This window comes from Anopheles stephensi, chromosome 2 (genome assembly GCF_013141755.1).
Source record: "Anopheles stephensi strain Indian chromosome 2, UCI_ANSTEP_V1.0, whole genome shotgun sequence".
NCBI lineage: Eukaryota > Metazoa > Arthropoda > Insecta > Diptera > Culicidae > Anopheles > Anopheles stephensi.
In genome coordinates, this window is record NC_050202.1 from 18,466,732 (window position 1) to 18,494,253 (window position 27,522).

The 27,522-nt window shown below is 46.7% G+C and overlaps 1 protein-coding gene across 9 annotated transcripts in view; it reads left to right on the forward strand.

Annotated features, from left to right (window-relative positions):
- Window positions 1–27,522, forward strand: part of LOC118507233 (IQ motif and SEC7 domain-containing protein 1) — a 167,575-nt gene that overhangs the window by 131,962 nt on the left and 8,091 nt on the right. For 3 of the 9 annotated variants that reach the window (XM_036045472.1, XM_036045470.1, XM_036045473.1), the window contains 2 exons: window positions 13,290–13,700; window positions 27,122–27,439. In XM_036045472.1, the coding sequence (XP_035901365.1) occupies window positions 13,290–13,700; window positions 27,122–27,439 (729 nt within the window). Of the gene's footprint in view, window positions 1–6,055; window positions 7,297–8,030; window positions 8,238–13,289; window positions 13,701–22,410; window positions 24,294–27,121; window positions 27,440–27,522 lie in introns of those variants that run through there. The other 6 variants (XM_036045475.1, XM_036045476.1, XM_036045477.1 and 3 more) reach the window with 6 other exon arrangements.

The window sequence follows — 27,522 nt, forward strand, 5'->3', positions numbered from 1 at the left end:
TTGTGTCGTCCTTTCTGTTACTACCGTTACGCTTTAAAGAGTGGAACAAAATGCCGATAATGGAGAATTGTTTAATGAGCAGTATTATTGGAACTCTGTCTAGACAAGACAGACCAGACGACGTGGGTTCTTTCTCATACACATAAAATATTATATTTATTTAAACTTTAGCCAAAAACTAATGCATTCTTTTAATTCTTCTCGTTTTAGGTATGCATCACTAAACAGATCCTTGAAGAAGACAAAGGAACCCTCCAAACGACTTACAGGATTGAGGTGGAATTACGGAATCTAATACACAAGGATACACAGCCTTTTACGAGGAAACTTCTAAAACAAATTGCAAAAAATAGAGAAAAAAAACCCCGTTCTGCCCTAATTCATATTGGGATCACTGTTGCTATACCGCCTAAAACACAGCAAGAAACCGCCCTAAAGAAAACTGAAGCATCCCGCTGAAGTTTATCTCTTAACGACTGTCGCAATTAAAAGTTGAGCAGTGCGGAACATGGCTCACCCCCCGGAAAGGCAAGAATTCTCATTAATTTTCCGAACCGTGCCACATTCCGATGGGCACAGCCCTTACGTCACTGTGTGGTCAACGTTTACCAAACAGTGCAACACTGCTGCAAAACAGCTGACTATGTTCCCCTTTTTTCAAAAATAGTTTGCACATAGTTATCGGCAAAACTACCGCACGTCAGAGAAGCGATCCAACGGCCGCCATCCATCTGTAACGCTGGGTTGCGCGTGTGTGTGTGTGTGGAATTGAATTTTGCTTTTAAGCCGCCCAGATTCCAACATCCCACGTAGCAGCATATCCTTCGCGTCTGGTACGCTGCTGCCAGCTAATGATAAGGCCATCCAATGGTAGACTTCCCATTTTGTGCGCAAGCATTTTGCGTGACGCAAGCAAAAGTGGGCAGCAGCTTCATATTCTATCAAACCGTCTCTGCCCCATCTGTGATGTACGCCGGTAGAGGGATGAAAACTTTTCCCCGTTACTCGCGGATCAAATCCCTCTTCTGGGGCACCTCTCGGGAGCGGCATAAAATAACTTTAAACCATAAAAACAATTCTCGGCACGGCGTTGTAGGATCCGGGCAGGAGAAGGTCAGCAGATGCGTGTTGCGTTGCTTATCATTCCACGCAAAGGGGGATGTACACGATTAATGGTGATGGAGAAAAAAGGGATCTGAATGTGTCTGGAAATAGGGGCGTTTGGTTCTTTCTAGAATCTCCAATGTGTACAGGAGACCGGTATGATGTAGGGGCTGCTGGACCGCGTGGAGCTAAGGGATAGTCTGAAAAGTCGTCTGCAAAGGAGCTTAAATATTCTACCCTGGAAGATGGGCTTGAATTTTGTGTGTTTTCTTCGCAAGACTAAGTAAGATTCGTCTTCAGGACTTTAGGCAAACAAACGGTCGCCCGTTTCAATATTTGCCAGCCAGCCAAGAACTGCGGATGGATTAGAAAGCTACTTCCTGGTGTGTGCAATTCGCAGGGAAACGTACATCGTTTCGTTCTGATTTCGATCGATCGCAAAGTAAGTCAACATAGCGCCTTGTGTCCCTTTCTGGATGGATCATAAAAATCCTGTGCAGGCAAACGGAAATGGCACCCTTATTTATTACATTTCATATCGAAAAACGACAAATTAAAGCGAGGCCTCCGTCGAAGCCCTGTCGATAGCAGAAGCATCGTCGTCCACTTTCTTCGCTCTTGCACCCTCTTGAGCGACGGTGGCATCGTGGAAAAGGTCTTTGACATTTTTCCCCAAAGGACACCCAACCCCGTTTGATGTATTTTCACTTCATCGAATCAATAATACGCGGTGCGGGAGGACGACGGACTGACTGGAAGCTAGGGGGGACTTTTTCTTCGTGTGCTGGCTTTCTCGCGTTGAAAGGGCAGGAAGTTTGCCAAAGAAAGCAGAAGGTTATGATTTGGCTATTGATTTTACGCTTCCCTTCCATCTTTATGTGTTCTACTCCAACTCAGAGGAGGCTTGTGTACGGGTGTAAGGGACTGTTATTATTTTTTCGCGGATCTTGTTGATCCGTGACTTTTGCTTCTTAAAATATATCGTCGTCGCTAGGGCGCTAGGATAGCTGATAACGGAATCACGGCCACTGGATGCGGAAAACCAAACAACCAAGATAAATAGAAGGCTTTCCCTGTGTGCGAGATTAATGATTTGTGCTAATCGCAATAGGGGAATGGTGGAGTCTCGCCACAAGCCTGACGTTAGCTGAAGATTTCTTGCCATTCGTCCCAAAGCAGTAAAGTTATGATTCGACAGAAAAAAAAGATTTAACCTATAAAGAATGCTCCATTTGCTTGACGAAAGCTTTGTGATGTTTAGAAATGTCGCTTTCATTAGAGAGTTGGCCACAAAACACACGAGCACAGCTCCAAACAAACAATACGCGATAACAGAACCAGCAGATAAGCAACGACCAACATTGTGACAGCTATTTGTGTTTCTCTTGGAGGCTGGGGTGGATCAGCCAGCTGAAAATGTTTCATTAGAAATATCTCTGAATAGAGAGAGAGAAAAGCCGCCCAATGTGAAATGTTACAGAGATCCGGTACAAAAGAAAAATGCGATGGTTTTTGTTCCCGAAAGGTGAATAACCTTAGCCACATCTCGAACCATTCATCCCCAGACTGGAAATGGAAGGATACATTTTCGCGTAATTTACTCCACCTTTCAAATTACCAAACCAAACCAAGTCCCACCCGGACGTCCTGTACCCTCTCTCTCTCTCTCTCTGTTCTAATGCGCCATTTATTAGACGCCCAACAATAATCGTCATTTTAGTCTGTATGTCTTTATGCCCTTCTTTTTTTCGACCCGAATTACCACGAATGCTTATGATGGAGAACCAACAACCAGGTTTCTAGAAGCCCGGAACACTGAACACGACGGCGATAAGCATGAGATGATGGAGCGAAGTATATTGCTAAATGCGTCCATGCAACGCATGCCCGGTTCGGTAATGGGCCCTAAGTGTAAGGTTCCTTACTGGCGTACCATATTCGTAACTAGGGGAGGCTCAGAATATTTGTGCCCTTCGAATTCTATTAGGGAAACTCCATTCTTTCGGGTGTCGAAAAAACGGAGAGTACGTTTCCTAGCGATTCACTGCACAGCCAGCCACCCTTCGGTCTTTCATCACAGCTTCCCCCCAGTATAGCCCGAAGGAAACCGGCCGAGGAAAATGGCAAGAAAATTCATATTTCCCTAGCTAGCTTGCTTGCTGGGTTACTAGCGAAGAAGCCAAAATGTATGTTCCCAATTGTGGGGACGGTAGAATCCGTTTAACCGATGCTATTTATTGTTCGCTCAAGAAATTCTACCATCTATACCTGCTCCAGAGAAAATGGATACCAATGGATATTTGCACCCGTGTGTAGGTATGGTTTGATAAAGTCTGGCAACCGGTGAACGCGCTTTGTCACGTGTACTGCTCACGTCCAACGTGTTTCTGCACCGGTTGGTAAGTGGTCGTATAATTTTACATTTTAAACCCAAGAACTATATTTTCGTGTTATGTTGGCAGTAGAGTGGCGTGGTGAAGGTGTTTTGAGATAAGGAGACGAGTTGAAGAATCTACAGGGATCACAGCGGAACAGTATTGTCTCCTTTGTGTCCTATCACGGGCATCCCTTCAGATTCTCCCGACACGACTCCAACTTTGACAATCATTAAAGTCTTGTGTGGCTGACTCTGGTGAGAGAGAGAGATCGCTCGAAAGGATGAATCTGACTTGTTTTATGGAACGATAAAAGCGAAATCGCGAAACATATCTTCACACCCTCGCCGTCCATCCGTCCTGGTTAATCTAGCGAATCTGGCTACCATCTGTAATTCCTGCAAACCGTGTCAGGACATTCCGTTCGAGCGTGCTGCATAGTACAGCTGCACTGTGCCCGGTTCGCAAGGGTAAGCAATTTTGCACCCATTACGGCGCTCCAAGATGGCCCACTCGCCGCTCTACCCTTTTCCACAGCACTCATTTGCAAGTGTAATGATCCGTCCGTTCGAGGGTCATAACACGATCGGCACTAATCCAACTAAGAGGCAGAAACAATCCAACAGGCTACGGGGAGGCTCTCTAGTGGCTAGCCTCGCCTTGTGTGTGTGTGTGCGGTGTAAGCTTATTGGAAAAGTGCAAAGGCACGCAAAAGAAAAGCTGCCATTTTCCGCTGTTCGGTGGGTGGAGTGAGTGAGTGGGCTGCGGTGCAGACAAGCGGCCATTAAGCCTGGGCCGTACCACACCACACACTGTGCCTTCGCTAAATGTCTTCTAATGCATAATAACAAGTGTTTCGTGTGTACAAGCGCAGCAGCAGTATGGTTCACATTTTCTTGACAGGCTATACACCTCTACTACTGCGTGCCACTACTGCTACTACTACAGCTATTATGCTTCTGCTGTTGTTACGCAATACGCGGAATGGTGGAGACGTAATGTGTTTATTCTAGTGGAACGTTCATCAAGTTCCCGGCTAGGAACGTTAGACTGTCCGTGTTTTCTCCCCTGCTTCTTTAGAAGTTGTGGACTTTTGTTTTGGCATGAAGGAAGTGTTAAGACAATTACAGGGCAGTTCCCTTTTGTAGCTGTAATAGTGACCAGTTTGGAGACTTACGTCCCAATTGCCCATCATCATGGAGTTTTAGTATTGAAATTCTGGCTCAGAAAACAATATCTGGGAAGAAGACTAAATATCAAATGAGATCTGGAAAAGAAAGGATTATCATAACAGTTGTAGATTTTCCATCATCCACTATTTACAACTCTCTTCCGCCAGTCTGCCCTGAGTGAGACAACGCCACGTTCCCTTAATAAATGATACTAATATTGAATTAACAAAGATTCACCAAAAACCAAACATCCTGCTACGAATGTTTGCCCTACTGCTGCTACTTCATTCATCCATCGCTGGAGACGTTGAAAGAAAAGGCAGAGTCGTCTCTACCACAAACGGTGTGCAGCAGTGCGGAGGAGAACCTTTACAACTACCAAGAACCCTGGAACGGTAGTTTTCCATGCATTTTCCGCGTCTTTTAAACATCATTTCATTTCCCCCCAAAAAAATTAGAGACACGAGTGAATGTTCTTTGTCTGGCTTTGGTTCCCCGTTTTTTTGTTGCTGCTCCTCTTGGAGCGCATATGAAGCGTCAAGCCCGCGATGTTCCCTGCTGGTGTTCCTGTTGATTTACGCGTCTACTCTCTTCTGATTTTCTCTCGCTCTCTCACGAGAGCTCAATCACGACAGGTTTTTTTTCTGCTACAGTGAAGTCTAACTATGGAAGGGTGCACATCATTGAGGATAGTTAAGGGATGGAATACTTTAAAAGCGACAACTTATATATCTTTACCCAAGCTTTAAGTCCATTTTTAGCTTGGTAAAGCAAAATGAGGTTTACATTTAATTAGACTTATTATAAAACTTTAACAAAGGCTTCCAACAATTAATAGCTAATTTACCGATGAAAACTGTCGCTGAAAGCAGTGCGAAATCGCATTTGCGAATACACACGAGCTGCCATCAAAGGTAGTAGAAATCAAACCAAGAGGCCTCTACTGTAGTCGCCCTGTCCCTTTTATCTCTCTGTTTTTATTCTCCATTTTCCCTTTCGAAACTCGCTCACTCACGCGACTGTCCCTTCTATTACGCATCCCCCCCTTATCGTGTTGCCTTTTTGTTGTCGAATTTCTTTGCAAAAAAACCGAAGGAACAAAAAGAATTATTTTTCCTTCCTTCTGACGCACAAATCGGGTTCCGTCGTTTCTCTTTTCAACTACACGCACACAAGCAAACACAAATTCGTCCTTTTCAAAAGTGACGTTGCAGTTCGCACTAGTGTGCGAGAGAACATCGCCGCCTTTCGTCCTTGCGTACGCGATGTTTTCCGTACGCTCGCTATCTCTGTCGCGCGCACGCATCCTTACCGGAGCGCATCGTACGCACACAGCTGCAGCAGCAGCATGAACACAGGCGACGTTCTCCGTTCGACCACGCGCGAGACTTCTTGAGTCGAGAGGGTACGCTCGAGTCAGAAAATAGCCGTCCGCCTGTGAAGACGCGCGCGCGTGCACCGAGTCTCTGCTGTACGGTGTCTCCCATTCGTAGAGGGAGCGCTTTTCGAGTTTGCCTGCTTCGGGTTTTCGACACCCTTTGCGTGTCATCACACACGCAGCGCACGCAGAAGTAACGTGAAACAACGGTCCCGGTGCGCGAGTGTGATTTTTTGGTATTTTCCCCGGTTTCGATCAAGTTTGTGTGTTTGTTTCCAGAAGGCAAAACAGTAATTTTTTGCTATAAGTTTGTTTGATTTTGTGCCGTCGTCGTCGTCCTGTGCGAAAAATAGTCTCAAAAGGAAAATTGTAACGATAAGACGACTTGAATGTGTCCCCCATGTTCGCGAGTGTTTGTGATGATGTTTTGCTCTCTACCACCAGTGTGTGACGTATTATTTCTGATGGCGTAAATGGTCGCCGGTGCGTGTGTATATGGGGGTAGGCCTCCCTACGTATCCTGATAGTAGTGGAGCTATATCGATCACAAATTACAGTGAGCTATAGCAGAGCGAGAAAGAGAGAGAGAGTGTTTGCGTGCGTGTGTGCAATACGATATCGGTAAAAGGGAAAGCAAGAGAGAGAGAGAGCGAGAGATTGCCAACCGATATTGGGTGAACTTCTTGCCGATGCTGGCGTACTTAATTTGCATAAAATAGTAATGAATTGTGCGACCACTGTAATAGGTGTCTGAAAAGCAAAAGGGGCCAGGTGAAAGCTCCGAAACGCAAAACGGTGTGTTGTGTAATGTTGGCGTAAGAATTATTGGCCAAGAAAAGAAAGGCGTAAGAAAGGCACGCGCTCTGTGATAAATAAGCTGTGAAAGGACTCTTCTTTCGGCAAGCCTTTGTTTGGTCCTGAAGAGAAGTGTTGTGATTGTTCCGGCTTATCGGCACGTAACCAACAGCAAAAAAATATAGCAAAGGACACCGGATGTACACAGATGCGTGAAGTTACGAGCGCATCTCAGTGACGCGAAAAGCGAAAGCGCACTGATAAGCAAAAACGGCACACGCACACACATACATATTTGCACACCACTGACAAGTACACAAACCCGTGTGTGTGGGAGTGGGAGGCGTCTGTGCGTCCCCCCGTTCCACCAACCCAAAGCCAGCATCATCGCGTACCCACGAGACACACGTCAGCAACGGGCAGCGGCCGGCAGCAGCACCAGCGAGGAGATGTTACTATTTCAGATACTAAAGTATTGATTTTCATCTCCACATCTCAAGTCAAACACACACACCCACACACTCATACACAGACATTCAACCGCCCTGCGAAATCCTTCCCACCCATCCTTTTTCTTTTCGGATTCGTCGCTCGTATAAACAATTACGCACACAATAACAAACACACACACAAGTAGAGAGTCGTTGTGCGCGCGCCATACCGACAGAGGACAAATCTCTACTGGCGAAAATGTAATGTGCCCTAGGAAGGATCTACTCATCCTCCCACTTTACTACTGAAAGGGAAACCTATAAATGTATGGCCGCCTACGTAAAGAAGTGTGTGTGTGTGTGTTTGTTTGCGTAATGTTTAATATCACAGGCAAAGAGGGATCGTTCGTTAAAGGATATGTGTGGATATAGTGACAGCGCTTTTTGTGTATGCATTTTAGTGCTTTAATGTTTGTTTGTGTGTTTTTTGCTTTTTTGTTCTAGTTTCGTATCGTGTGTGCTGTTTTGTTGTTTTTTTTGTTTAGCTTATACGGCTTACCTTATTTCTTATATTTGTATTTGTGTGTGTGTGCCGGCTTTTGTTTTTGTTTTTTTAGTTGTGTGTTTTCATCACTTTATCGTACGTGTGTGTGTGTGTGTTTTGCTTATTTAAATGCACTTTTCATTCCTCCAAAAAGGACTTTCATTTTGTTTTTTTTTTTTGCTTTTGTTATGTTTTTGTACTGATTTTTTCATGTTTTGTGCTTGATTACAGTATTATAGTTACCGCAGAACTATACTTTCTACTAAGTTGTGCTTTATTGTGTGTTATCGAAAAAGGACATTCCACAAAAGTGAGCGTGTGAACGCATCTCCTGTTTGTTTGCTGTGTGCTTTGTGTTTATTTAAGTGTGTTTTTGTTTACGTTCCCCAAATCGGCCAAAATGATCATTTGTATCTCAGGATTCATTATCGGTGGAAGGTAGTTAATCTTTTATTTTACCTCTTTTTAATTTTTTTATTATATTTTACGCATTATGTTTATTACCTTACAGTAAAAAAGTCAGAGCGAATCGCGATTCCAAAGCGCTTTCGTTATTAAAATGCACTCTTTCCGTTTTGCTTTGCCTATACCGCCATGATGCTTCCCTTCGCCGCATAACGTTATCGTTTTTCCGTTTTCCCCTCAAATTTTCACCTTTTCGCTTGGGCAGGCAGGCAGAAGCTGGCTGAACTGCATTACGGCGAGCGCCCTTCGTACGTTGTAATAATCCCTAAGCCCTAAAAAGATACTTCGTTCTTCTGTATGATGGCTCAGCTCCGAAGGTACACGAACCTCCGAGTCCGGGCATGAGGGTTCTACCCTTATGCGAGACGCGACCCGGTACCCATCGGATCGTGAAAATAGGCAACTAGAATGTGGATAATAAACATCGGGGTGTAATTTTTTAATGAATAAGGGACACACTCGGGGTGTCCGTCTGCTCGGTGTGCTGTTTTATGTTCCGGCGCACTCACACAGACGCGTAAGCACCTCACCAGGATGATGAGCATTTCCCATCGGCTTTTTGTTAACGATCCTGTAAAGAAAAAAGAAAAACAAGACTGTGTTTTAGCTTCGGGCCAAATAGTTTCCATAAGGACGCTGTGTGTGTGTGTTCCGTAAGCAGCTTTAAAGGCTGCTATTCGAGCGCTTATTCGAGACATTGTTGCTGAAGCGAAAAGCCTTTTGGGGCTAGCTATTGAATATCACCTACGGCTACAAGGGCAACAAAACCTACAAAGTCAAAGTGAAGCAAGGGGAGAAACTCAATTTTCATAATTTTCCCGGCACTTTTTTTTCCTTCGCTCGCTGTGTGCATCACCTGGAGCGCTTGACGATGTCCGACTGTAAGCAAATATAATTCGTGCCTCCGGTAACCGGATGATGATATTCCCCGCTCGGATGTGCCTTCCCACAACACTAGCCCGAGGAATACGCCAACATTTTGCCAGGGCACACACACGGACGCGATCCGGAAACGGATTTCTTCGAAGCCTTTCGGAAGCTAGCGTTCTAAGGGTAGAAGATCTACCAACCAACATTCGCCCATCATTTTTTCCGTTCCATTTCATACGCTCCGGAGGGGAAAGAAAGAAGGGCACATGGACCTACATTCCAACAACAATGTTCTGTTATGCAATCGCGTGCCTTGGGGAAAGTATTTAGCCCAAAAATAAAAAATCCTCCAATAAAAAAGACAGGCATTCTTGCACGACTGAAAATGACACCCGGCTTATTTTGAGGAGGTTAGCCGGAAAAAAATGGCGAAGGCTTTACATACTAACAGATAAGAACATTTAAAATATTCCACCAACGAAAACAACCCACTTCTCCAATATGGCCACCGTGATGAGATGTTGTGACGCAGTTTCTATCGTACCATGTCGTCACTGTGGCCATGGCAGACAAAAACAAAAAAAAAGAACAACTCGTCTATCGTGTGCGCGCGTGCTGAAGTTGGCTGCCCATAAAATACGCCTCCCCCAAAACGCTTCTGGAGGGAAAGTTTCCCGGTTTTGGTTGGGTTTGGTATGTAACACTCTGCAGCAGGAAATGCCGAGCAACGAAATGCGAAATCACTCATGCTGACGCCAAAGGGGGGCGTCACAGAACACGTACATGAGTAGCCGCCACCAGGGGCCTCGGAGAGTAGCCAGCAGACCAGCAATCTCATAAATAAAATCCGCCCATGACCACGACCATATTATTCTACGGCGCAAAAAACTATTGGCACAGCTTTTTCAAAGCTCGACAAGAAATTATGATTTACTCGGAATAGTTTTGGTAAAACTCCACTTCCCAAAAGAGTGGTTCTGTTCCAATTTCCTTATGCCTGCCTACATTTTGGGTGCAAAACGTTGAAATGGAAGTTCGAACTGACGGCCATTTTTGTGTTGGTGCCTCTCTCTCTCTCTCTCTCTCTCCAATAAGTACCACCACTTGGCTGTAATTGGATGCGGTTTGTGGCCGCCCTTTGCGGGTGAATGATTCGGAACGTTCAAAGAATAAATCAACTCATCTCACTCGGGTTCACTTGCCGCCGGTGGTGGTTCACCAGGTGGCGATGGTGGAGTTTCTGCGGTTGAAAGTCCGTCAACCTCTGGCTAAGAATATCCCAACTCTAAGCAAGTAGAAATTTCACACAACACACTGCGACCTGGCTCGTGCACCAGACGGAAGCCGAGGTAGCCTCACCGCCTACGGAGAAGAACATCGTACCGGGGGAATGTCTTCTTATGTGGTGGCTTAATAAAGGCGGAATGTCAGCGAAAGGGAAAATTATTTATTAATTCAAGCTTGGTTGATCAACTGGAAATGTTTCGTTTATCCCTTTCGATGCGATGTACCGAACTGCTGTAGAGTGTGTCCAGGGGTTTCTTTGAACCCATTCCCCGTCGTCATTAGGCAGGCAGTTGTGCATTTTTGTGTGAGATATACGGAGGTATATAGGGTAGAATCTCTCTCTGTATGTCGTGCTCGAATTCATCCCTAATCTGGTGGCGGACCCTATTTTTAAGCCTCCTGGTGCAGTTAGACTGCGCTCTAATTGCATCCACGCCACTACTTAGGAATTTTATAATACTCGCACCGAACATGTGTTTCGTGTTTCTTCTGCTCAGCACTGGGTGTGCATTCCTCCATATCTTGGGCGTTCAGTACGATGCGTTTGTTGTGTGCTCTAGTTTACCACCTCCCAGACGCAGACAGTCAGTTTTCCTCATCATCTCACCCAGCGCGCCATAAGCGCGAGAAGTGGTGGCGTAAACATTTGGCGCTACTAGGGGAAAATGGAATATCATCTTCTTGCCGCTTTCCACTTCCAATTTTGACGCGACGCTCAGACTCGCTTAAAGACGTCTGTCTTCGACTGGTGTGTCTAGAAGAACCGGCGGTGGTTGTATTATGATGAGGATCAGATTGCCAGGCAGATGAGTTGCAGTAGCAGCTGGCTCGGGTCTGTTGCAATCTTCGGAGGCTCTTCCTTCCAGACATATGGTCAACGAGAAAAGATACACGCAAGCACGACAAACCCAAACAATGGCCGAAGCAGCGGCGGCCACCGGACCAGATCTCAGCAGGTAGTCCTCCTCCCATCAACCGGAGCAGCTGAGATTCATCTTTTCGCCGTTCCGTTTTCTGGCCACATCCTTTGTTTTTCCCTGCTTTTGTTGTGTGTGTGGTGGTAGATAGTTTTCTTTCCTTCTTGGAAGGATTGCTAATGAACCGTCTCCCGAGAGGGGTCTCGGTTTCTTGTGCTCTAGACGCGCGTATGGCGCGTGGCCTCTCAACATACTCACCGCAGACCTGTGCCATATTTAATCTCATCCCAAATGGATCGTCTCGTCAGAAAAGTTTTCAGCTCGGAAATCGGAATTCGCTCCCAACTTCTGATTTCCACTATTCTATCGATCGCCACAAAGCAAATGTGACTCTCGTGCGTCATCACCCGGCAGAAAGTGTGAGACTCAACGTTTCATTTTCTGACCAACTTTTTGCCTGCCCTCTGGAGAGTGCTGTGCCCTCTACGATCGGCAAGCGTTCTTCCGATAGGAATTCTAGAATTTCCGCCGCATCGGGAAGCGGGAAAACTTTGACTGGGCAAAGATTTATCCACCGTTCCACCGGTCGGGTGGCAAAGTTTCTAGCCGCTGCTAGTACGCTGCTGCCCGGTTGTCTTTCAGCGGAAGCATCAGCAGCAACTCCTGGGAACGGTTATCGGGTTGGAATCGGAATACCGGTTAAGGATAAACTTCCGCTTCTCACTTGTTATGCGAAACAGGGAAGGCAAAAGCAGGAAAAGTTTCACCAAACAAAAGTTACCCAACCGCTCAGTGATTCTGCTGAGGCGTCCAGTTTGCCAAGTCTTTGCCAAGGTGTGAATAGACGCTATCTTTCACACATGATTCCAATAAAATTGAACCCGGCAAAAAACTTGGAACTTTGGGCGTATCTAGGTCTCTGGGCACTGGAGAGTTGAAGTAAGGACGAACAACAAAACCAAGGCAGAAACAAATAGTTTTGCTGTACGTTTGATGGGTGTTTTGGGAAAGATACTAAATGTCGCTGGAAAATGCAATTTTCTCTAAAGTTTTTCTGTCGCTTTCTCTGATACTGATGTTTTCGTTGTTTTCTTCTTAACGTTCGCTTTTCAGACGCTATTTTCCAACGCGTTCCAGGATTATCTAGTATTGTTACATGTGTTTTCTTGTAGAATAGAATGACATTTGCTTCCCTTTACGCTATCTCCAGATCACTCGTTTTTATGTCTCTATCCATTGTGTTCCTCACCATACCATCTCCTCAGTGCGGTTATGCCACAGTAGCGCATATCCTATTTTGAAATCTTCCCTATCGTTCAAGATCTTCCTTTCAGTATTCCCTTTGGCCAATCAGAATCCGAGTCCTCTCGTGCATTGTCCAGATGTCCTGTTTTCCCTCCCCTCCTCCGGGGAACGCTCCGGGATTTTAATTACCGACATCCATGCAGTTCCTCCGAATGCGATTCTGTCCGCTGCTGCGTCTTGCGCATTTGGCACGCAGCTTCGCTGCAGATATGGATGGCTCGGCAATACCTGTTTTTACCGTCTTTCGAGCGTTCCCTTCTTCACATTCGCAAAGCGATGCTCTGCGTAAAGGAGCATGGGAAAAACTTGCCCACAAGCTTTCCACCGTTCCCTTCGATTCCCTTTTCCATTTCTGTGTGCTGTGCGAAAATGAACCATCTGCTCTTTTGCGGGGCTTTTGTGTGTCCACCTTTGGTTGCTTTTGTTTGCTCCAGCAGAACTACTACGCTCATACACATATATTATGTTTTTTATATTCCCATTTTTTTGTGTGGTTTCGAACACCAGTTTTAATCACCTTTCTCTCTCTTTTTTTCGTTTTTTCTCTCTCTTTCTCTCTCTCTCTCTGTATTCATGTGATCCTCTTCCTTCCGCATGTGTGTGTGTGTGTCTCCGTACGCATTTTTTTTTCTTCGTACGGGAGCAGTTTCCCACAAAAAATCGATCGCCCAGCGCAGATCTACTCCACACACCATCATCACCCGAGCAGCGGTGGCAGCGTGGCCAGCAACAATGGGCTGCTAGCGAGCGGTGCCAGCAGCAGCCTCGGCAGCACCAGCCTCTGTGGCGTGGGGCCCGGCGGTGGATCGTACGTGTACGTGCACCAGCAGCAGCAGCAGCCACAGCCGCCGAACCACCAGCAGCAATCAACGCAACACTATGTGTCACCGCAGCAGCTTACCTACCATCTGCATTCGGCCGGTGGCACCACGAACGCAACCGGCAACGGATACCATCACCATGGATCGCATCAGAACATCGCAACGCCAACCCTCCACAAGAAGGGCTCCATCCGCAGCAATGGCGATGTGCTCAAGCGAACACGTGTGCAAAATGCGTAAGTACACAATAGTAATACTCCAAATAGACGTATGCTAGCAGCCGTTAAGTGGCTGCTACTGAGGGAACGTGAAGAAAGGGGATTAGACCGCAACGACACATCTTATTTACAATTACGTTCCACACCAAACACTCGATTTTATGGGACCCCTTCCTCGGGTTGGGTCCTCAGATATGGGCGATGCACACAGCTCTCAGCGTGATGCGTGCTTAGAAGTACATTTAACGATTTAAGATCTTGCCCTGGGTTTTGATTAGTTTTGCGCGGAACGACTTTATTAAATTACGCCACGCACCGACAGCGAAGGTACTGTCACCGGTGTGCTGTCGATATTGGAAGCTCCAATCGAGGATTAGGTCATAATGAGGTCCCAATAATCCAATAGAGAACGCCGTTGCGCGAGGAACGTTATGCAATTTTCCTGCTGACGTTGTCGACGTCGTCGTCGTCGAAACTATCAAAAACTTTGTTCCTGGTTGTTTTTGCTTGATAAAAACCCCCGGTTCCGGTCACCAGTAAAAACACCTCTGGAATCGGTTTAGTTTGATGGGTATCGCGATCGTGCAATAATTACACGTACGTTGTGCAACGACACGGTTTTGCTCTTCCGCTGGAAGGACAAAAGCGGTAGGAAATGGCACCCCAGACCGGAGGAGGGTTCCAGGGCAATGTTTCGATACGCTTTACACATCGCCCAACAATGGATATTAATTACCGCAGACATCATGCTCGGAGGTTTCGGTTTTCAGGTAACGGCTCACTGTTGAACCTTGTTCTCAGTGTGTTGGACGTAAAGCAATTTATCACCCGGCACAATGTGCAAGGGGCTCTATGTAACAATATGGGGAACGGTGGGTGCCGTTTTGCGAATAGCTGTCACCTAACTTATATTGCTATCAATTGTTCTTCAACTTCACCACACAGCCGGGGGCTTACGAAGGTTGTTTGTTCTACAGACTTGTCATGGTCACTTTCGTCCTGAAATATGGGATCTTTTATGGCAGACCGCAGACGACGCGCTGCCACTAATCCCGAGACAGATCCCATCACGAGAAGAAACCCTCGTCTGAATCTCGCTTGAAGCCTTCAAACAGAGCTCCATAAACGCACCTTCCAAAATAAACACAAAAAAAAACCGCTCAGCTCCAATTCTAGTGAATTCCAGCAAAATCTGCCTAGCAGAGACCCCTGACGTACACGCACAACTCTTTACCCATCGTCGTCGCCTTCCCCGCCTGCTCCGGGGGCTCACATGTAAACACAAGTGCGCTCGTGGTGATGTTGATAATGAAATGTGCTTTTTTTTGGTCTTGTTTTCATGTCATCACACGCCCCAATGCTCTTTGTTTTTGGGGAGCGCGCAGTTCACAACTCTTTCCAATGAAGTTGTTGCTTGCCCAAAAATTGACAACAAACAGAACCGAGCATGTGTACGACGCGACCACGGTTAGGGTGAGACGAGTGTGTTCAATTTTCGAATATTCGAACCCGGCGCTTCAGACAACCTCGAGATGCATGCTCGTCGCGACTGTTGTGTGATAACAGACGGCACTCTCTGATTGCTGTCGGGACCAAATCTCTGCCCTGTCTTTCAGCCGGTGTGCGTGTTGGTGATGTGCCTTTGGCCAGGGGCGGATGACAGATACGGTGGTGGTCGTTCGTTTTCCAGAAACAGCAAACCAAACCAATCTCAGTATACCCACGGCATTTCGCTCACCGTACATCGCGGCACAGTGTTGATCCTCCGCGCCGGGCGGGGATATGTGTGATGCCGAAAGGTGCTAACCTGTTAGTCGTTTCTCTGCCCGTCGATCAAGCACGGCGCTGGCGTGTTAGTGTGTGTGTATTATTCCTGGGTGCCTGTATGGTGTCCACCGTGGAAGCTGTGAAGATTTCGGCAGCAGACTCCACCCGGTGGTATCAGTTGTCCTTCACGACAGTTTGCGAAATTGGGCGCTCCACAAACACGGTGTGCCCAGAGTGTTGCCCATTTTGACGGTGAAGATCAATCGCGAATAAGGGTGGTACATTTTTTTTCTCTCTCAAGACTTGCTGTGTACGTGGCCCCCACCAACAGCACTATCTACCTCTAGAGTGTGCAGCTGAACGTGTGAAGCTTAACCAGGAAAAGCGCTGTGCAAACAAACCAACAGCAATCACATGTACCGCACGGACCGTGCTTCGCTTGCTCCAATTAAGACTCTCTCAAGTGTGTATGTGTGTGTGCACCTAAAGGCATTAAAATTGTACAACGCAACGCAACTCGGCCGGTTTCCCGATTAAAGGTAATTAAATGCAGTCCGCTTGCAGCCCTGTGTGCGCTTCTAAGGTTCTAAGCATGCTACCGCAAAGTGTTTCCAAGTGTTTGCCTCGGCTGTAGAGATTTTTAGCCGTGTGTGTGTCTATGTGCAAGAGCGTGGGTGAACCATTGGTCCAATTAACGTTCAAGCGTCATCAAGGTCTTGCGAGGTTGTTCTTGGGAACGGTCGCTTCACCGGTTGACAGTATGATAACAGGAGGGAGACGTCGCTCGGACGATGTTGAAACGTGGTGCGAATCTCGTGTGTGAGCCATGACAAGAATCGACCAAAGAGAAGCGAGTCCGGTTTCGGGATGTGCCAATTTCTGACGGGGATAAATGGTCACCCCAAATGTCCAGCAGAAAACATCCCAGCTGCCGTATCCACCATGTATTTCGATACATAAATCGTGTGAAAAGCGGATCTGTGACATCACAGTTCTCAGTGCTCCGGTTCATGATACAGAGGGAAAACCCGTGGACATAGAATGAAGATTGAAAATCCTCCTCCGACTGTCACGAGAGCATCTTCAAACCCAAACACATGCGAACACACTTGCCCATCCAGCGTGCCCCGACCCGTGACGCGACAGTTGTGAAAAATTAAGCGCATTTTTACGACCGCTCGACGGTGCACCCTCCCAAAAATATTACCAGAGGGTGGAGCAGAGCGCCATTGGGCGTGAAAACATGCCTGGCCCCCCGGCTTTTTTCGCTGAAGGTTGAAAATCATGTCGCGCATCCGACACAACGCTTTTGCACCCTACCAGCTGTTGTTCTTCACCTTCAAACAAAAAAAGAAAAATCCCGCGACGAGAGTCATGCGACGCAAGTAGTAGTGATCTTCATTTTGGAGGTCATAAAATGCGACAATTTAGTCACGCGTGCTTTATCCTGCCTCTGTCTGCCTGGCAGGAGAGACACGTCCGGTGTACATCTTTCCAGACGCACAGACAACCGACGCCGTGACATTATTGTCTCGAGGTGATGTTCCAGCAAACCTCATCGGAACACTTTATTGGTAAAAATTAACATTCATTACTGGGCGAGGGTTGATTCGTGTCGTGGGACGAAAAAGGGATGTGAATACTCCCCCCCCCCCTCCCCCCCCCCCCCCGATGTGAAGGGAGGCACGTTAAGCATGTGAGCACATTTTATTAACTTCCCTTTCACGAGACACCGCCGTCAAGTGTGGGCACGATTGCTTTCTTTCTTTGTTTGGAATCGATTTAACACCCGCACTTGGGAAACGTAAATATAGAGGAAGTGAGGGTAGCTGATCAAATGCTTGGTGTTAATTAATAAAAAGGTGCACTGTCGTCGGGGGGAGGATTCAAATTTCATAGTGAAAGCAATCGATTGTTTCGTACTCACACCTAATACGATTCAATTAACTTCTGGTGGATGCAGCTTTATGGCTGCATAATTGCATTTTGCTTCACATTCCCCTTTTTTTGTGGTGCATCTCATCAAGCGCTGACAGGGCTTCCAATCGAGACCTGGACGTACGTGTGAATGCATCTGGACTCCGCTAGAATAGTTCCTCATTCTCAACACATCCCTTGTGTTCTGGTGAAAAAGCGTCCCAACAAAGAACACACTCCTCTCTATCCTTACCGTTCCATCTTATTGTCTATCTATGTCTACATTCCCAAGAGATATTTATAAACGTGTACCGTCTCGTGCGTGGCTAGATCCTGCAGCCCTCTTCCAACACGCTTCACTACCGGTACAAGTACTCCCCCCTTAAGCGCACTAGAAAAACCTTCACCTCTCATCTCACGAACACGACAGTCATCCTTCCATCCCACTCATAAACATTTTTCAATGCAGTTGATGCGTCGAACCTCCATACCAAGCTCCCAGGTCGTTTCGATCTCCGGTGAAGCGTACTAATTTTTATTAAGTGATCTCTTGGCCTCCTCCCCAAGACGGGGTGCACTTGGATGGCAACGGTAGCGATTGAAACAAAGCAAAAGACCACGCACGCACTACTGCATCGCGTTGCGCTGGGATGGAAAAGGGCGCAATCGTTTTGTGCTGCAACCGTTTTGTTTACAGAAGATCGAGAACGATCCTTCACAGAAACGGTGTGGGAAAGTAGAACAGATTCACCCGAAACTATGGTCTAATAAATAAAAAAGGAGCGAAACAATGTTTAGCCCTAAAGCAATTTATTGGGCGACATTGGAAAAGAATCACCCTCAGCTGTGTTGTTTTGAGCGTTTTCAGGGTGCTGCAGGGATGTCAAACCCGCGTCATAAAAGACGAAAGAAGGAGCTGCAATTTTTTCGTTTACTTATAGAGGCTTTGGGTCTTTGAGAAGGAGTTGCAATACGTTTGTTTATTTTATTTATGGTAACTTCGGCTATAAATTTTGAAGCATGTTGCCAGCTTCAGTCAAAGATTAGAGCAATCATACAGGAGTTAAACCAAACCAGGTACAAATTGGTTGTTAAACGCGTCGCTAACTTGCAAACATTTTGAGTGAATAAATTTGAAGCTATATAACTGTATAATAATTAGAAAGAGTTGAACAAAAATTTCGTTAAGTTATCCTTGCCATAAGCTGTTTGTGCCATAGAAGCTCGAGAAATAGTTTTTTGTATTGGATTTCTGGATTTTTTTTAGAAAACCATGCAATGCTTACAGCTATGGCTAATTTTTCCCTATTAGCATCTGTGGAGAGCTAGCAGCCACAAATTTTTAAAACAATCTAGGCTAGGTCATCGCAGTCTCTAATATCGGTTTAGCATCTAATTTGATTACTTAAGTTGCCTGAAATCAAATTCCTAGTCCATGCAATCTAGTACATCGTAATTCATAAACCAGTCCGGACCTTTTAAGCTTAAGCTAAGAAGTGAAAGATTGTAAAGTGATCTGATTCGTGATTCTTAGTGATGGATTTTGTGGAGTTGCATTCATAAGTTTCACTTATGAAACATTCACCTCTTTAATGGCGGTATCATGACTTGATCTCTAATTTGCCGTCATTTTCCGGCAGATTATTCTTAGGTTAGTTTCTTAAATCTAGACTGTCAACATTCATTACTCATTATTCAATGATAAAACTGTTTGACTAGGTGAACTGGAAAAAAATCAGCTAAAAACACTGTCACTTTGCCGACTATAATTTTTATATAACCTTCCTCATGCTGATTATTTTTTTAATAGGTTTCCAGCCTTTTATTTTCTTGTACAACTGATAACAATCATTGCCAAAACATCTTCATGTTGTCCTCCATACTTTGAAGGCAGACATTCGAGTTTGACACTCCTGCAACCCGATGATAGAACCTCCCTTCTTCGCTCTCTCCCATTACAGAGAGCATAAAAGCGATTGTGAGAAAACGAGAGAGAGAGAGAGAAAAGCAACAGCAAACGTTAAGGGTGGGCATACATGCTCGGTTGGGTGGTTGGTTTGCAAGGTTGCTGCTGCTGCATCGCTCCGCAACATCACAACAAACCACGCCAACATTGTGCCACACAATTAGTTCGAACTGAAATCTCGCTTGGAGGTGGTGGTGTACGTTTAGACCTACGCGGCCGTTAGATAGTTCGGTGAGATAGAGCCGCCATCGATACGCGGTACCGTACCGCGATTCCACCCGGGGTATACGCGCGCGTGTAAATTAACGCACACAACCGTAAACCACCCCCACCCAAACGCCCGTTTAGTGGGTTGAGGGGAGGGGGGTGGAATGCATCAAACCCCAAAACAGTGGTGTGCGATCGCGGCTGTAATCGACGGGACTAGCTGCAGTTCTTGTTGATCAACGGACCTGGTGGAATTGAAGCGGGTGTGCGTGCGCGCGCGTGCGTCCTCCAAACACGCAAGTAAAAGCATTTTCGCGCATCGGTAAACGTTGGAACGATTTTTTTTTCTCTTCGTTCATTGCTCGGTTAAGTCAGCGGAAGAAGCGACCGCACGAAGCGATGTTGCGGCGGATACCTTCCGGTAGGGGTATCCGTTGCATTGTACACCCCGTTACGGTCCAGTTCGGGTGCATCCATCGATGCGGTCAATAGTAGCGCGGTTTTCTTCGACCTCCTCCCGAAACGGGTCGTCGGCCGTCTGATACGTGCCGTCGTGGTACGAAAAAAGTATGCAGATTTGCAGACCTAAGAAAAAAGTGATCGAAGTTCCAAAGAGCGAAGCGTTCCCTTTCGACGGAGAGGTCCTTCTTCCGGTAGAGACCTCACTACGTGCCTCGACAGTGCGGAGGATTCCATGCCAATAAATCGTGGAATGTGTGTTTTGTGCGCGTACCGCGTGTGTATGAAGAGCATTTCTTTGTGCTAGTGTTACTTCGTCTTCTTCTTCGGTCTGCAACATCCGGTCCGGAGTGGCAGCAGATCGTGCCATCCGTGGGAAGCAAAAAAGGATGCTCTTTAAGGATAACAACAAAAAAAAACGGACGAAGCAGACGAAGTGAGATTTGAAAAAGGACATTCCACCGTAAATGGATGGTGGCACCGGTACCGGAAGCGGAAATCTTCCGGCACAGGATATAGTGTGTGTCTGCACTTCAATTATGCGTCCAACGTATGTGGAACTACCAGTCGTTGAAGCGTATGGTGATGTGTCGCTGCCAACGGACAAGTGTGTGTGTGTTTTTTTTCTTTTGGGATGGTTCCTCTCTCTCGTCGTGATCTCGTTTGGGATATTGAAAAATTATCCAACCGTGTGTCCGTTCGGCAGGCAGATAAACAAACAATTTGTTTGCGCTTGTGAAATCCACAATCGGAAGTGCATCAATAGCCAGGAGGAGGCAGGGTGCAGAAGGCGAGAGATGAAAGAAAGTTCTTAATTTGGGTGTTATAAACATAACAATTTCGGGTGTGTGTGTTTCTTGTGCAAGATGCGTTTCATCTGGCCAAAAAAAAAAAACCCCCCGAAGACCTCAGAACAATCTGTGGCGCTGTTTCACCCAGGAGTCCATCCGGGATGTGTACTCTTGCTGTGGATCGCCTTAACTAGCACAGCCAGTTGGTTCGTTGCAGTTTTAATTGGTTTTGTACAAATAAAAATCTCTTGCCAGCATCTCGCACCAGCTAAGCAGCGTGTCCAGTAGCGACTTCCCAGGCGAGACATGAGATCAGGACTCCCAACAGCGCGGGATCTGTTCAGATGAACCAGCACACGAGAGCGCATAATTAAGAGTGCAATTAAAGTGACGCTGATTTGATTTAATTTACGCGTTCTTCGCTGATTTTACTGTGCTCCATAAACCATACCGCGCGTATGTAGCTATTCATTTCGCTCCGCTGCGATGAAGCTGACGCGGAGATGTTGAGAGAGACGACAGACAGGCCGAGGCCTGGGAAATTGTGGCCCGTTGTACTCCTTCTGTTGGGTGGTTTGCAAATTCAATCCAATGCAAAAATGATGATGATGAAACACCGAGCATGATTTGTGTGAGAACTCATCCATCCCTCTCTTAGGTAATCTCTCTTCAGGGTGGTGGTGTCTTACATAAATGCCATTCTCGCTCATATAGGCCATGCTTGCGTGTGCTTAGATTGCGACAGAGACACACAACTAGAAGTGCAAACAGCATCCACCTGTTTTTCTGGAGCATACAACCCATTGAGCAACATATGTTAGCCGAAGAAAAGCGCCCTTAGATAAGGGAGCTCCGGCGAGGTCCGACAGACTAACCTGCCTTCCCCAAAAAAAAAAAACATATCGCGACCCCATACATGTTTGTGCACACCTTATCGCTCGCTCGCCACGGCAAAATTCCACTTGTCAAATCCACTTGAAATGCAAAAACCTTCAGATAACTTATCGCATGGTTACATGGCTAGATGTCGATAAAAGGCACCTCCCCGCCAGAGCGTGTACATCATCAAATCGATTTCTGGTCGCAGAAATTCCATCTATTTGTAGCACTCTACACACAGTGGTGGTCAGTGAATTAAGGTCTCGTTACAGTTAACTCTTTAACTTGAGCTTGCGGACATAAATATTCTTCTAGAAACTTTTTAGAAAAATGTTGGAGATAACAAATAAACAAAACCGCTTCAGTAACTCTGTCGAGTGATAATGATTCGTCGAGACCGTTCCTGACTCTACTGTGGACTCAATTGGCGAATGCAATATTTTGATAGTGAATCTTGATAGTGAATCAGATACTGCAATCTCTTGAACTACCAATATTCAACTGAAGATTTTTCGTGTTTGGACAACATTTAATAAAATAATTACATGCTCAACAGGCATTGTTTTAATAAGCACTTTAATAAAAAATTGATATTAGCTTTGTAAAATCAATCAAACTTCATCGGTGGCCTTATTTTATTGACCACCACTGTATAAGCATCGGCTCCCTCAATCTCTCACTCTCTCTACAGGCTGACATTGAATTTACACGCTTTCTGTTCTTGAACAGCCTTAGCGAGGCTCGCGCACTCGATAAATTAAACATTTTTTGATACGAGTGACTCATCCGGCGATGGCTCTCTAGCTGTCGCTAGAAGACAGTTCAAACATGCGGGGCATTAAACAGCTTTTTCGGAACTCCACAGACAGTGGTTTGGTCGGTGGTGGGGATGGCTTATCTACATACCACCTGAGAAAAGAGATAAAGACAAAGGTGTGTGCTTCCCTTTATCGAACACCATGCCATACCATTTTCTGTTTGCCAACTTCGATAAAGCATCGGAAGAGACACCAGACATTAGTGCGTACAACACCTTCTGCTCGAACAGGTTCGTTCGTTCACTTGCTCTCGGGCTTGAAGAGAAGACCTGCCCTAATTGGGAGTTATTGAGCGAACGTGACCAACGACAATGCTGGAGGGAAACCTGGAAAAACAAAACGCCCCGTGTAACGTGCCGTTACGGAAGTGACATGGATTTCGACATTCGATCCGGAGTGCGTGTCCTACGAGAGAGAAACAAAAAAAGAACCAAACTGTATCCTGTAAGCTGGCACACGTCGATCACTGAAGGATCGTTGCCTAGCGTGTAGTCTAGATCATGTTTCGTTCCGTGGAGTAGTATTGGTGAGCTTTATCGTTGAACGCGCACACGTTTCCGTCACCGAGGGTCGAACCGTCAGTCGTTGGCTGACATTGCCCGCGAGCTGCCACTAATTGTGTGTCTTTCCACAGTGTCGCACGGGTGGATAAGGTGTTTGGTGACCGAGTGCGACTCCTCCCCCTCGACAGTGTGCGCGGGCCGGTGAAACTCGGTGAAAATGTGCAGAATCACACGCGTGTGCGAAAACGCGTCAAAGTGTAACGTTTAAATTGAAAAAAAAGGCTTACCTAGTGGCGCGGATAGTCGGAAGGCAACCGGAGGTGTACAACAATAACAGAATAGCGCCGGAAGCGACGGCACCGCCCCGCCAAACAATTGTCCGTACAATGCGTCAACGGCGAAATCGAAAGCCGAACGAACAGAGGAAACAATTTGCTGTCGGTAATAGGGTACAGCACGGTGTCGGTGCTGTTGGTGGTTCGGCGGTTCCACTCGACTGTCAACTAGGGCTGCACTATTGTTTTGGCACCTCCACCGCCGTTATTAGCTGTAGTAGCACCCGGAGGAGGTTGTGGTGGCGCCTGGACGGTCAGGTGTATAATGGCCGCCAGACGCACGATGGGCGAAGCGCGATTGCTCACACCAACAACAGTGGGCGAAGCGGAAGGTGATGATGGGACGATCGTGTCCCTTTCACCGGACGGTGCCGATAGTGGCATCGGCATCGATCTGGACGGTGTCGGAGCGCGATCGATCGAAGATGGAAGTGACACCGACGGGGACAGTTTCGCGTGTGATTGTGTGTGTACCTGCTGCTGCAAGTGTCGGGAAGCAGTTGGTGGATCCTCCATTCCCTCACCGGTGATCACGTTCCTGTCGCAGCAGTACACGCGACTACCCTCGTTACAACCACCAACACCGCTAGTAGAGCTTCAACCGACTTTCGCAACTACGAACGATCGTTTGAGCAGTGTTCCGCCGGCGAAAAGTGCTCCAAGATCTCGGTCCACAACGCGCCTAGACGATGTGGTAATGGCCGCCGTCAAACGTCACGATGACAACACGATGGCGGCGATCGTGCGACGCCGGCGTCGGCTTAAAATGCGTGCCAAATCCGGTGAATACCAATCCGTACCGTTTGCCGTCCCAGAATCCTCATCATCGGCCGCAGTTGCCGCCACCAAGCAGCAACAGCAGCAGCAGCCCATCCGTGCTACTAGCAGCAGTAGTAGTGTCACCTCGAACAACGCCACCTTAGTGCCGCCGGCAAACGGCGTTCGCACGTTGGAGATAAAATTCGTATGGTAATTAAACTATTGGATGTAGACCAGGCTCCACGCAGCCAGTGATGATCATGACGGTATTCTAGTCGCGTGTTTTTCTGTGTCACGTAAATTATCCATATCGCGCAATATATATGCCGCGGCTTCGCTCGACTTCCCGCGCAAAGGAACGATTTAGATCGTGAAGATAGTAGAAGTGCCCACGGCCGTCGGTTGTGGACGGTTTTGAATGTGGTGCGCGATCTCTCGAGACCGATCTCGTTTATTACTGCCAGTGGGCCAGTCACTGTGCGAGCTGTTTCGAAACTCGCCATCATCATCCATCGCACACGGTTCAAATTGAAGGGTCAACGAATTTTGAAGGCGTCGGCGCGACATTCTAGCGTGGAGGATGCCGCACGAAGACGTTGCTTCAGGGCGCTCCGGTACATGCTATTAAATTACTTGCATATGGCGGGGCGTAAAACATCACCAGCAAGAGGTGTGTGTCATCTGTTTATGAATATCTTCCACTTCTGGATGTTCCCCGCTCGCGGAACCCAACTTCCCAAGGGGCACATTAGATATGGGAACATGATAGCGGCGATAAGTTGTGTGTCTCTGTGTCGCCCACACCTTACCTTTTCCGAGTTCCAGTTTCTGTTGTCTTTTGCCCTCCAGATACCTTCGGGGTGTATAATGGAATTGTAGAACTAGGGGGGGTGGCCATGTGTGTCTTCGGTCGGTGTTATCGAAGCACGCCGCGAGGGGAAAACTTTGGAGGTTTCCAAACTGTGTACAAGGAGAACCGGGGGCCGGATTATATCTTTAATCCGTGTACGCGCTAGCGGAAGCATGTAGATTGAGTTTCTGGAATCTGGAAAACAACTTCTCCTCGGGTCGTGCAGTAGTGCCGTATCGTATCGTAGTACTCTCTTCTGGCGTCTCCTCAAATAGCTGAGGGTCTTTTGTTTTATTCCTATTTCTATTCCAAATGTGACTAATTTTAAATCCACTTTTAAAGGTCACTCTAAAGCCAACCCATCTAAACCACCTAAAGGTCACCTTTAGGTCGTTGCCAAAGCAGAGCAAAACGAAACTCATTGCTATTCGCATCATCATCATCATCACCTTTTTGGAGGGAAAATGTCTGTTTGCTTGCGCCCCGTTCAACAACGACTTTGCGTCGTTCCTTGACAAATTGGCACAAGTGCAAGAAGAGTGTCTCTTGTCTTAAGGTCGTCCGTGAACTGGGTTGACTAGTTCTGCGAAACGATATTAAACCCTTGGCATGTTAGACCAGCTACTCCTGAGCTAATTAATTGAATCTAAATATTAATTTCCTACCAGCGCCATTCCTATTCGCCAATTCTAACTGGCTTATGAGGATTTTGTAATATTAAATTATTTAACGGCTGCCAACCGACGTTTACCTTGCACTCGCAAAAATTGAGGATGACATAGAACTGGGTACTTGTCATCTCCAAGATGAGAACTCCAAGAGGTACGTGATGTACGAGTTAATGATTCGTTCAGCACTCAGCATATCTTCAATGAATGCTTCAAGCAACTTCAAGGAATCATCTCCAACCTTTGTGCATTTTTCGATCATTTATTAATGTTAATGTCCTCAGATATTACATCGGGACTTTCAAGGGTTGGATTTAAATTGTTTTCCTTCCAAAAACACCTTTCCCAACCCTCTCCATTCCAACATTTCCAAGCTCCAATTTAGGGGGGCCAAACATACTTTGGGCAATTATTTGTTTTACCTACCCTTTTCGGGAGTTCCAAATGATTTACGATCACTTCCACCGAAATTGATGATGAAAGGCTCTACAGGCCAAAATCAAAATAAAAGTGGAAAATTTGGCGCACTTACTGCTACGACGGGGTGATGGTGTTGCTGGAAGACATTGAGTCTAAAACACGCTTAATAACCGTCCGTTATTTATTGGGACTGGGGGAGAGAAGTCCAAGCGTATTCACAGTTCGTTACCCACACGCAAAACACACACACACACACACACACACACACACAAACACACACACACACACACACACGCATGATATGGTTTGCGGTGGTGCGAAAAAGAAATTAATCCAAACAACTAAAAACCACCCCGTCTTAAAACATTCCGTCTCGAGCTGTGGTTTATTGAACCATTTCGCCCAATCTTTCACCCTGTACCTGGGTGAGGGAACTAGAGGATCGTCGATGTAGGAAGCGGAAACCTAGGAGTGTGTTAATTAAATTTTCCGAATGTCAATGACGTATGCGCCGAGTACAGGGCAAAAGTCCGTCCACCGCTAGCAGCAAATGGTAGTAATGATGGACGACCGTGTCTCCGTAACCGTATCCAGGAAGTTTGAACGCGCGATCGTCCCTTTTCCCGTTCCTCGTTGTTTGATCACGACCTGATCGCCACTCTGCCTAATATTGCACGCAACGTGTGTGTGACAGGTGATCGTGTGGTGTTTGTCATTAAAGGCGAAGATCATCGTCGTCGTCGTCGTCGTTTTCGGGAAAAAAGGACGGAAAAATGGGATTTAAGCGCGCTATATTTAGACACCCTTTTACTCTGGCGTCTTTGCCACTGTCGCGCGCGCTCTTGTCTACCATGCCGGCCCTGTGGTGTTTGGCTTGGAAAAAGGGGTACTAGTAGTGTTGAGTGTGTGTGTTTGTGAGGAGACATCTCATTATGAGATATGACTTTCTTTCGCGTTGCGAGCTACACGACGGACGGACCTGAGAATTACTACGCGCCGTGACACGAAACACGCCAGGTCGTGTTGTTGTGCCGCTCCTTTTTTTTTCCTTGTCACGATCTTGATACTAAACGGTGTGTGTTCCGCTTCTATCTACACAGGTATGAACTGTCGCAGGATCTGCTGGACAAGCAGATCGAACTGTTGGAGCGCAAGTACGGTGGAGTGAAGGCACGAAACGCGGCCCTTACGATTCAGCGCGCCTTCCGCCACTACACGATGGTGAAGAAGTTCGCCTCGATCACGGCTATGGCTAAGGCGGAGAAACGCATGAGCCGTAGGGTGCAGCAGCAGCAGCAACAGAACGAGATGGACATGATGCATCACCATCCACATCACCTTCAGCCGGCCCTGGAGGATGGACAGATCTACGCTACCGAGGATGGTACCATGGTCGGTCAGCAGCGTGTCTGTGCAACGTGAGTATCACCTCTCTCTCTCTATTAGCTTGAGATCTCCCCATCAAGGATACTCTGTTCTAACAGAGCACTCTTCTTCTCCC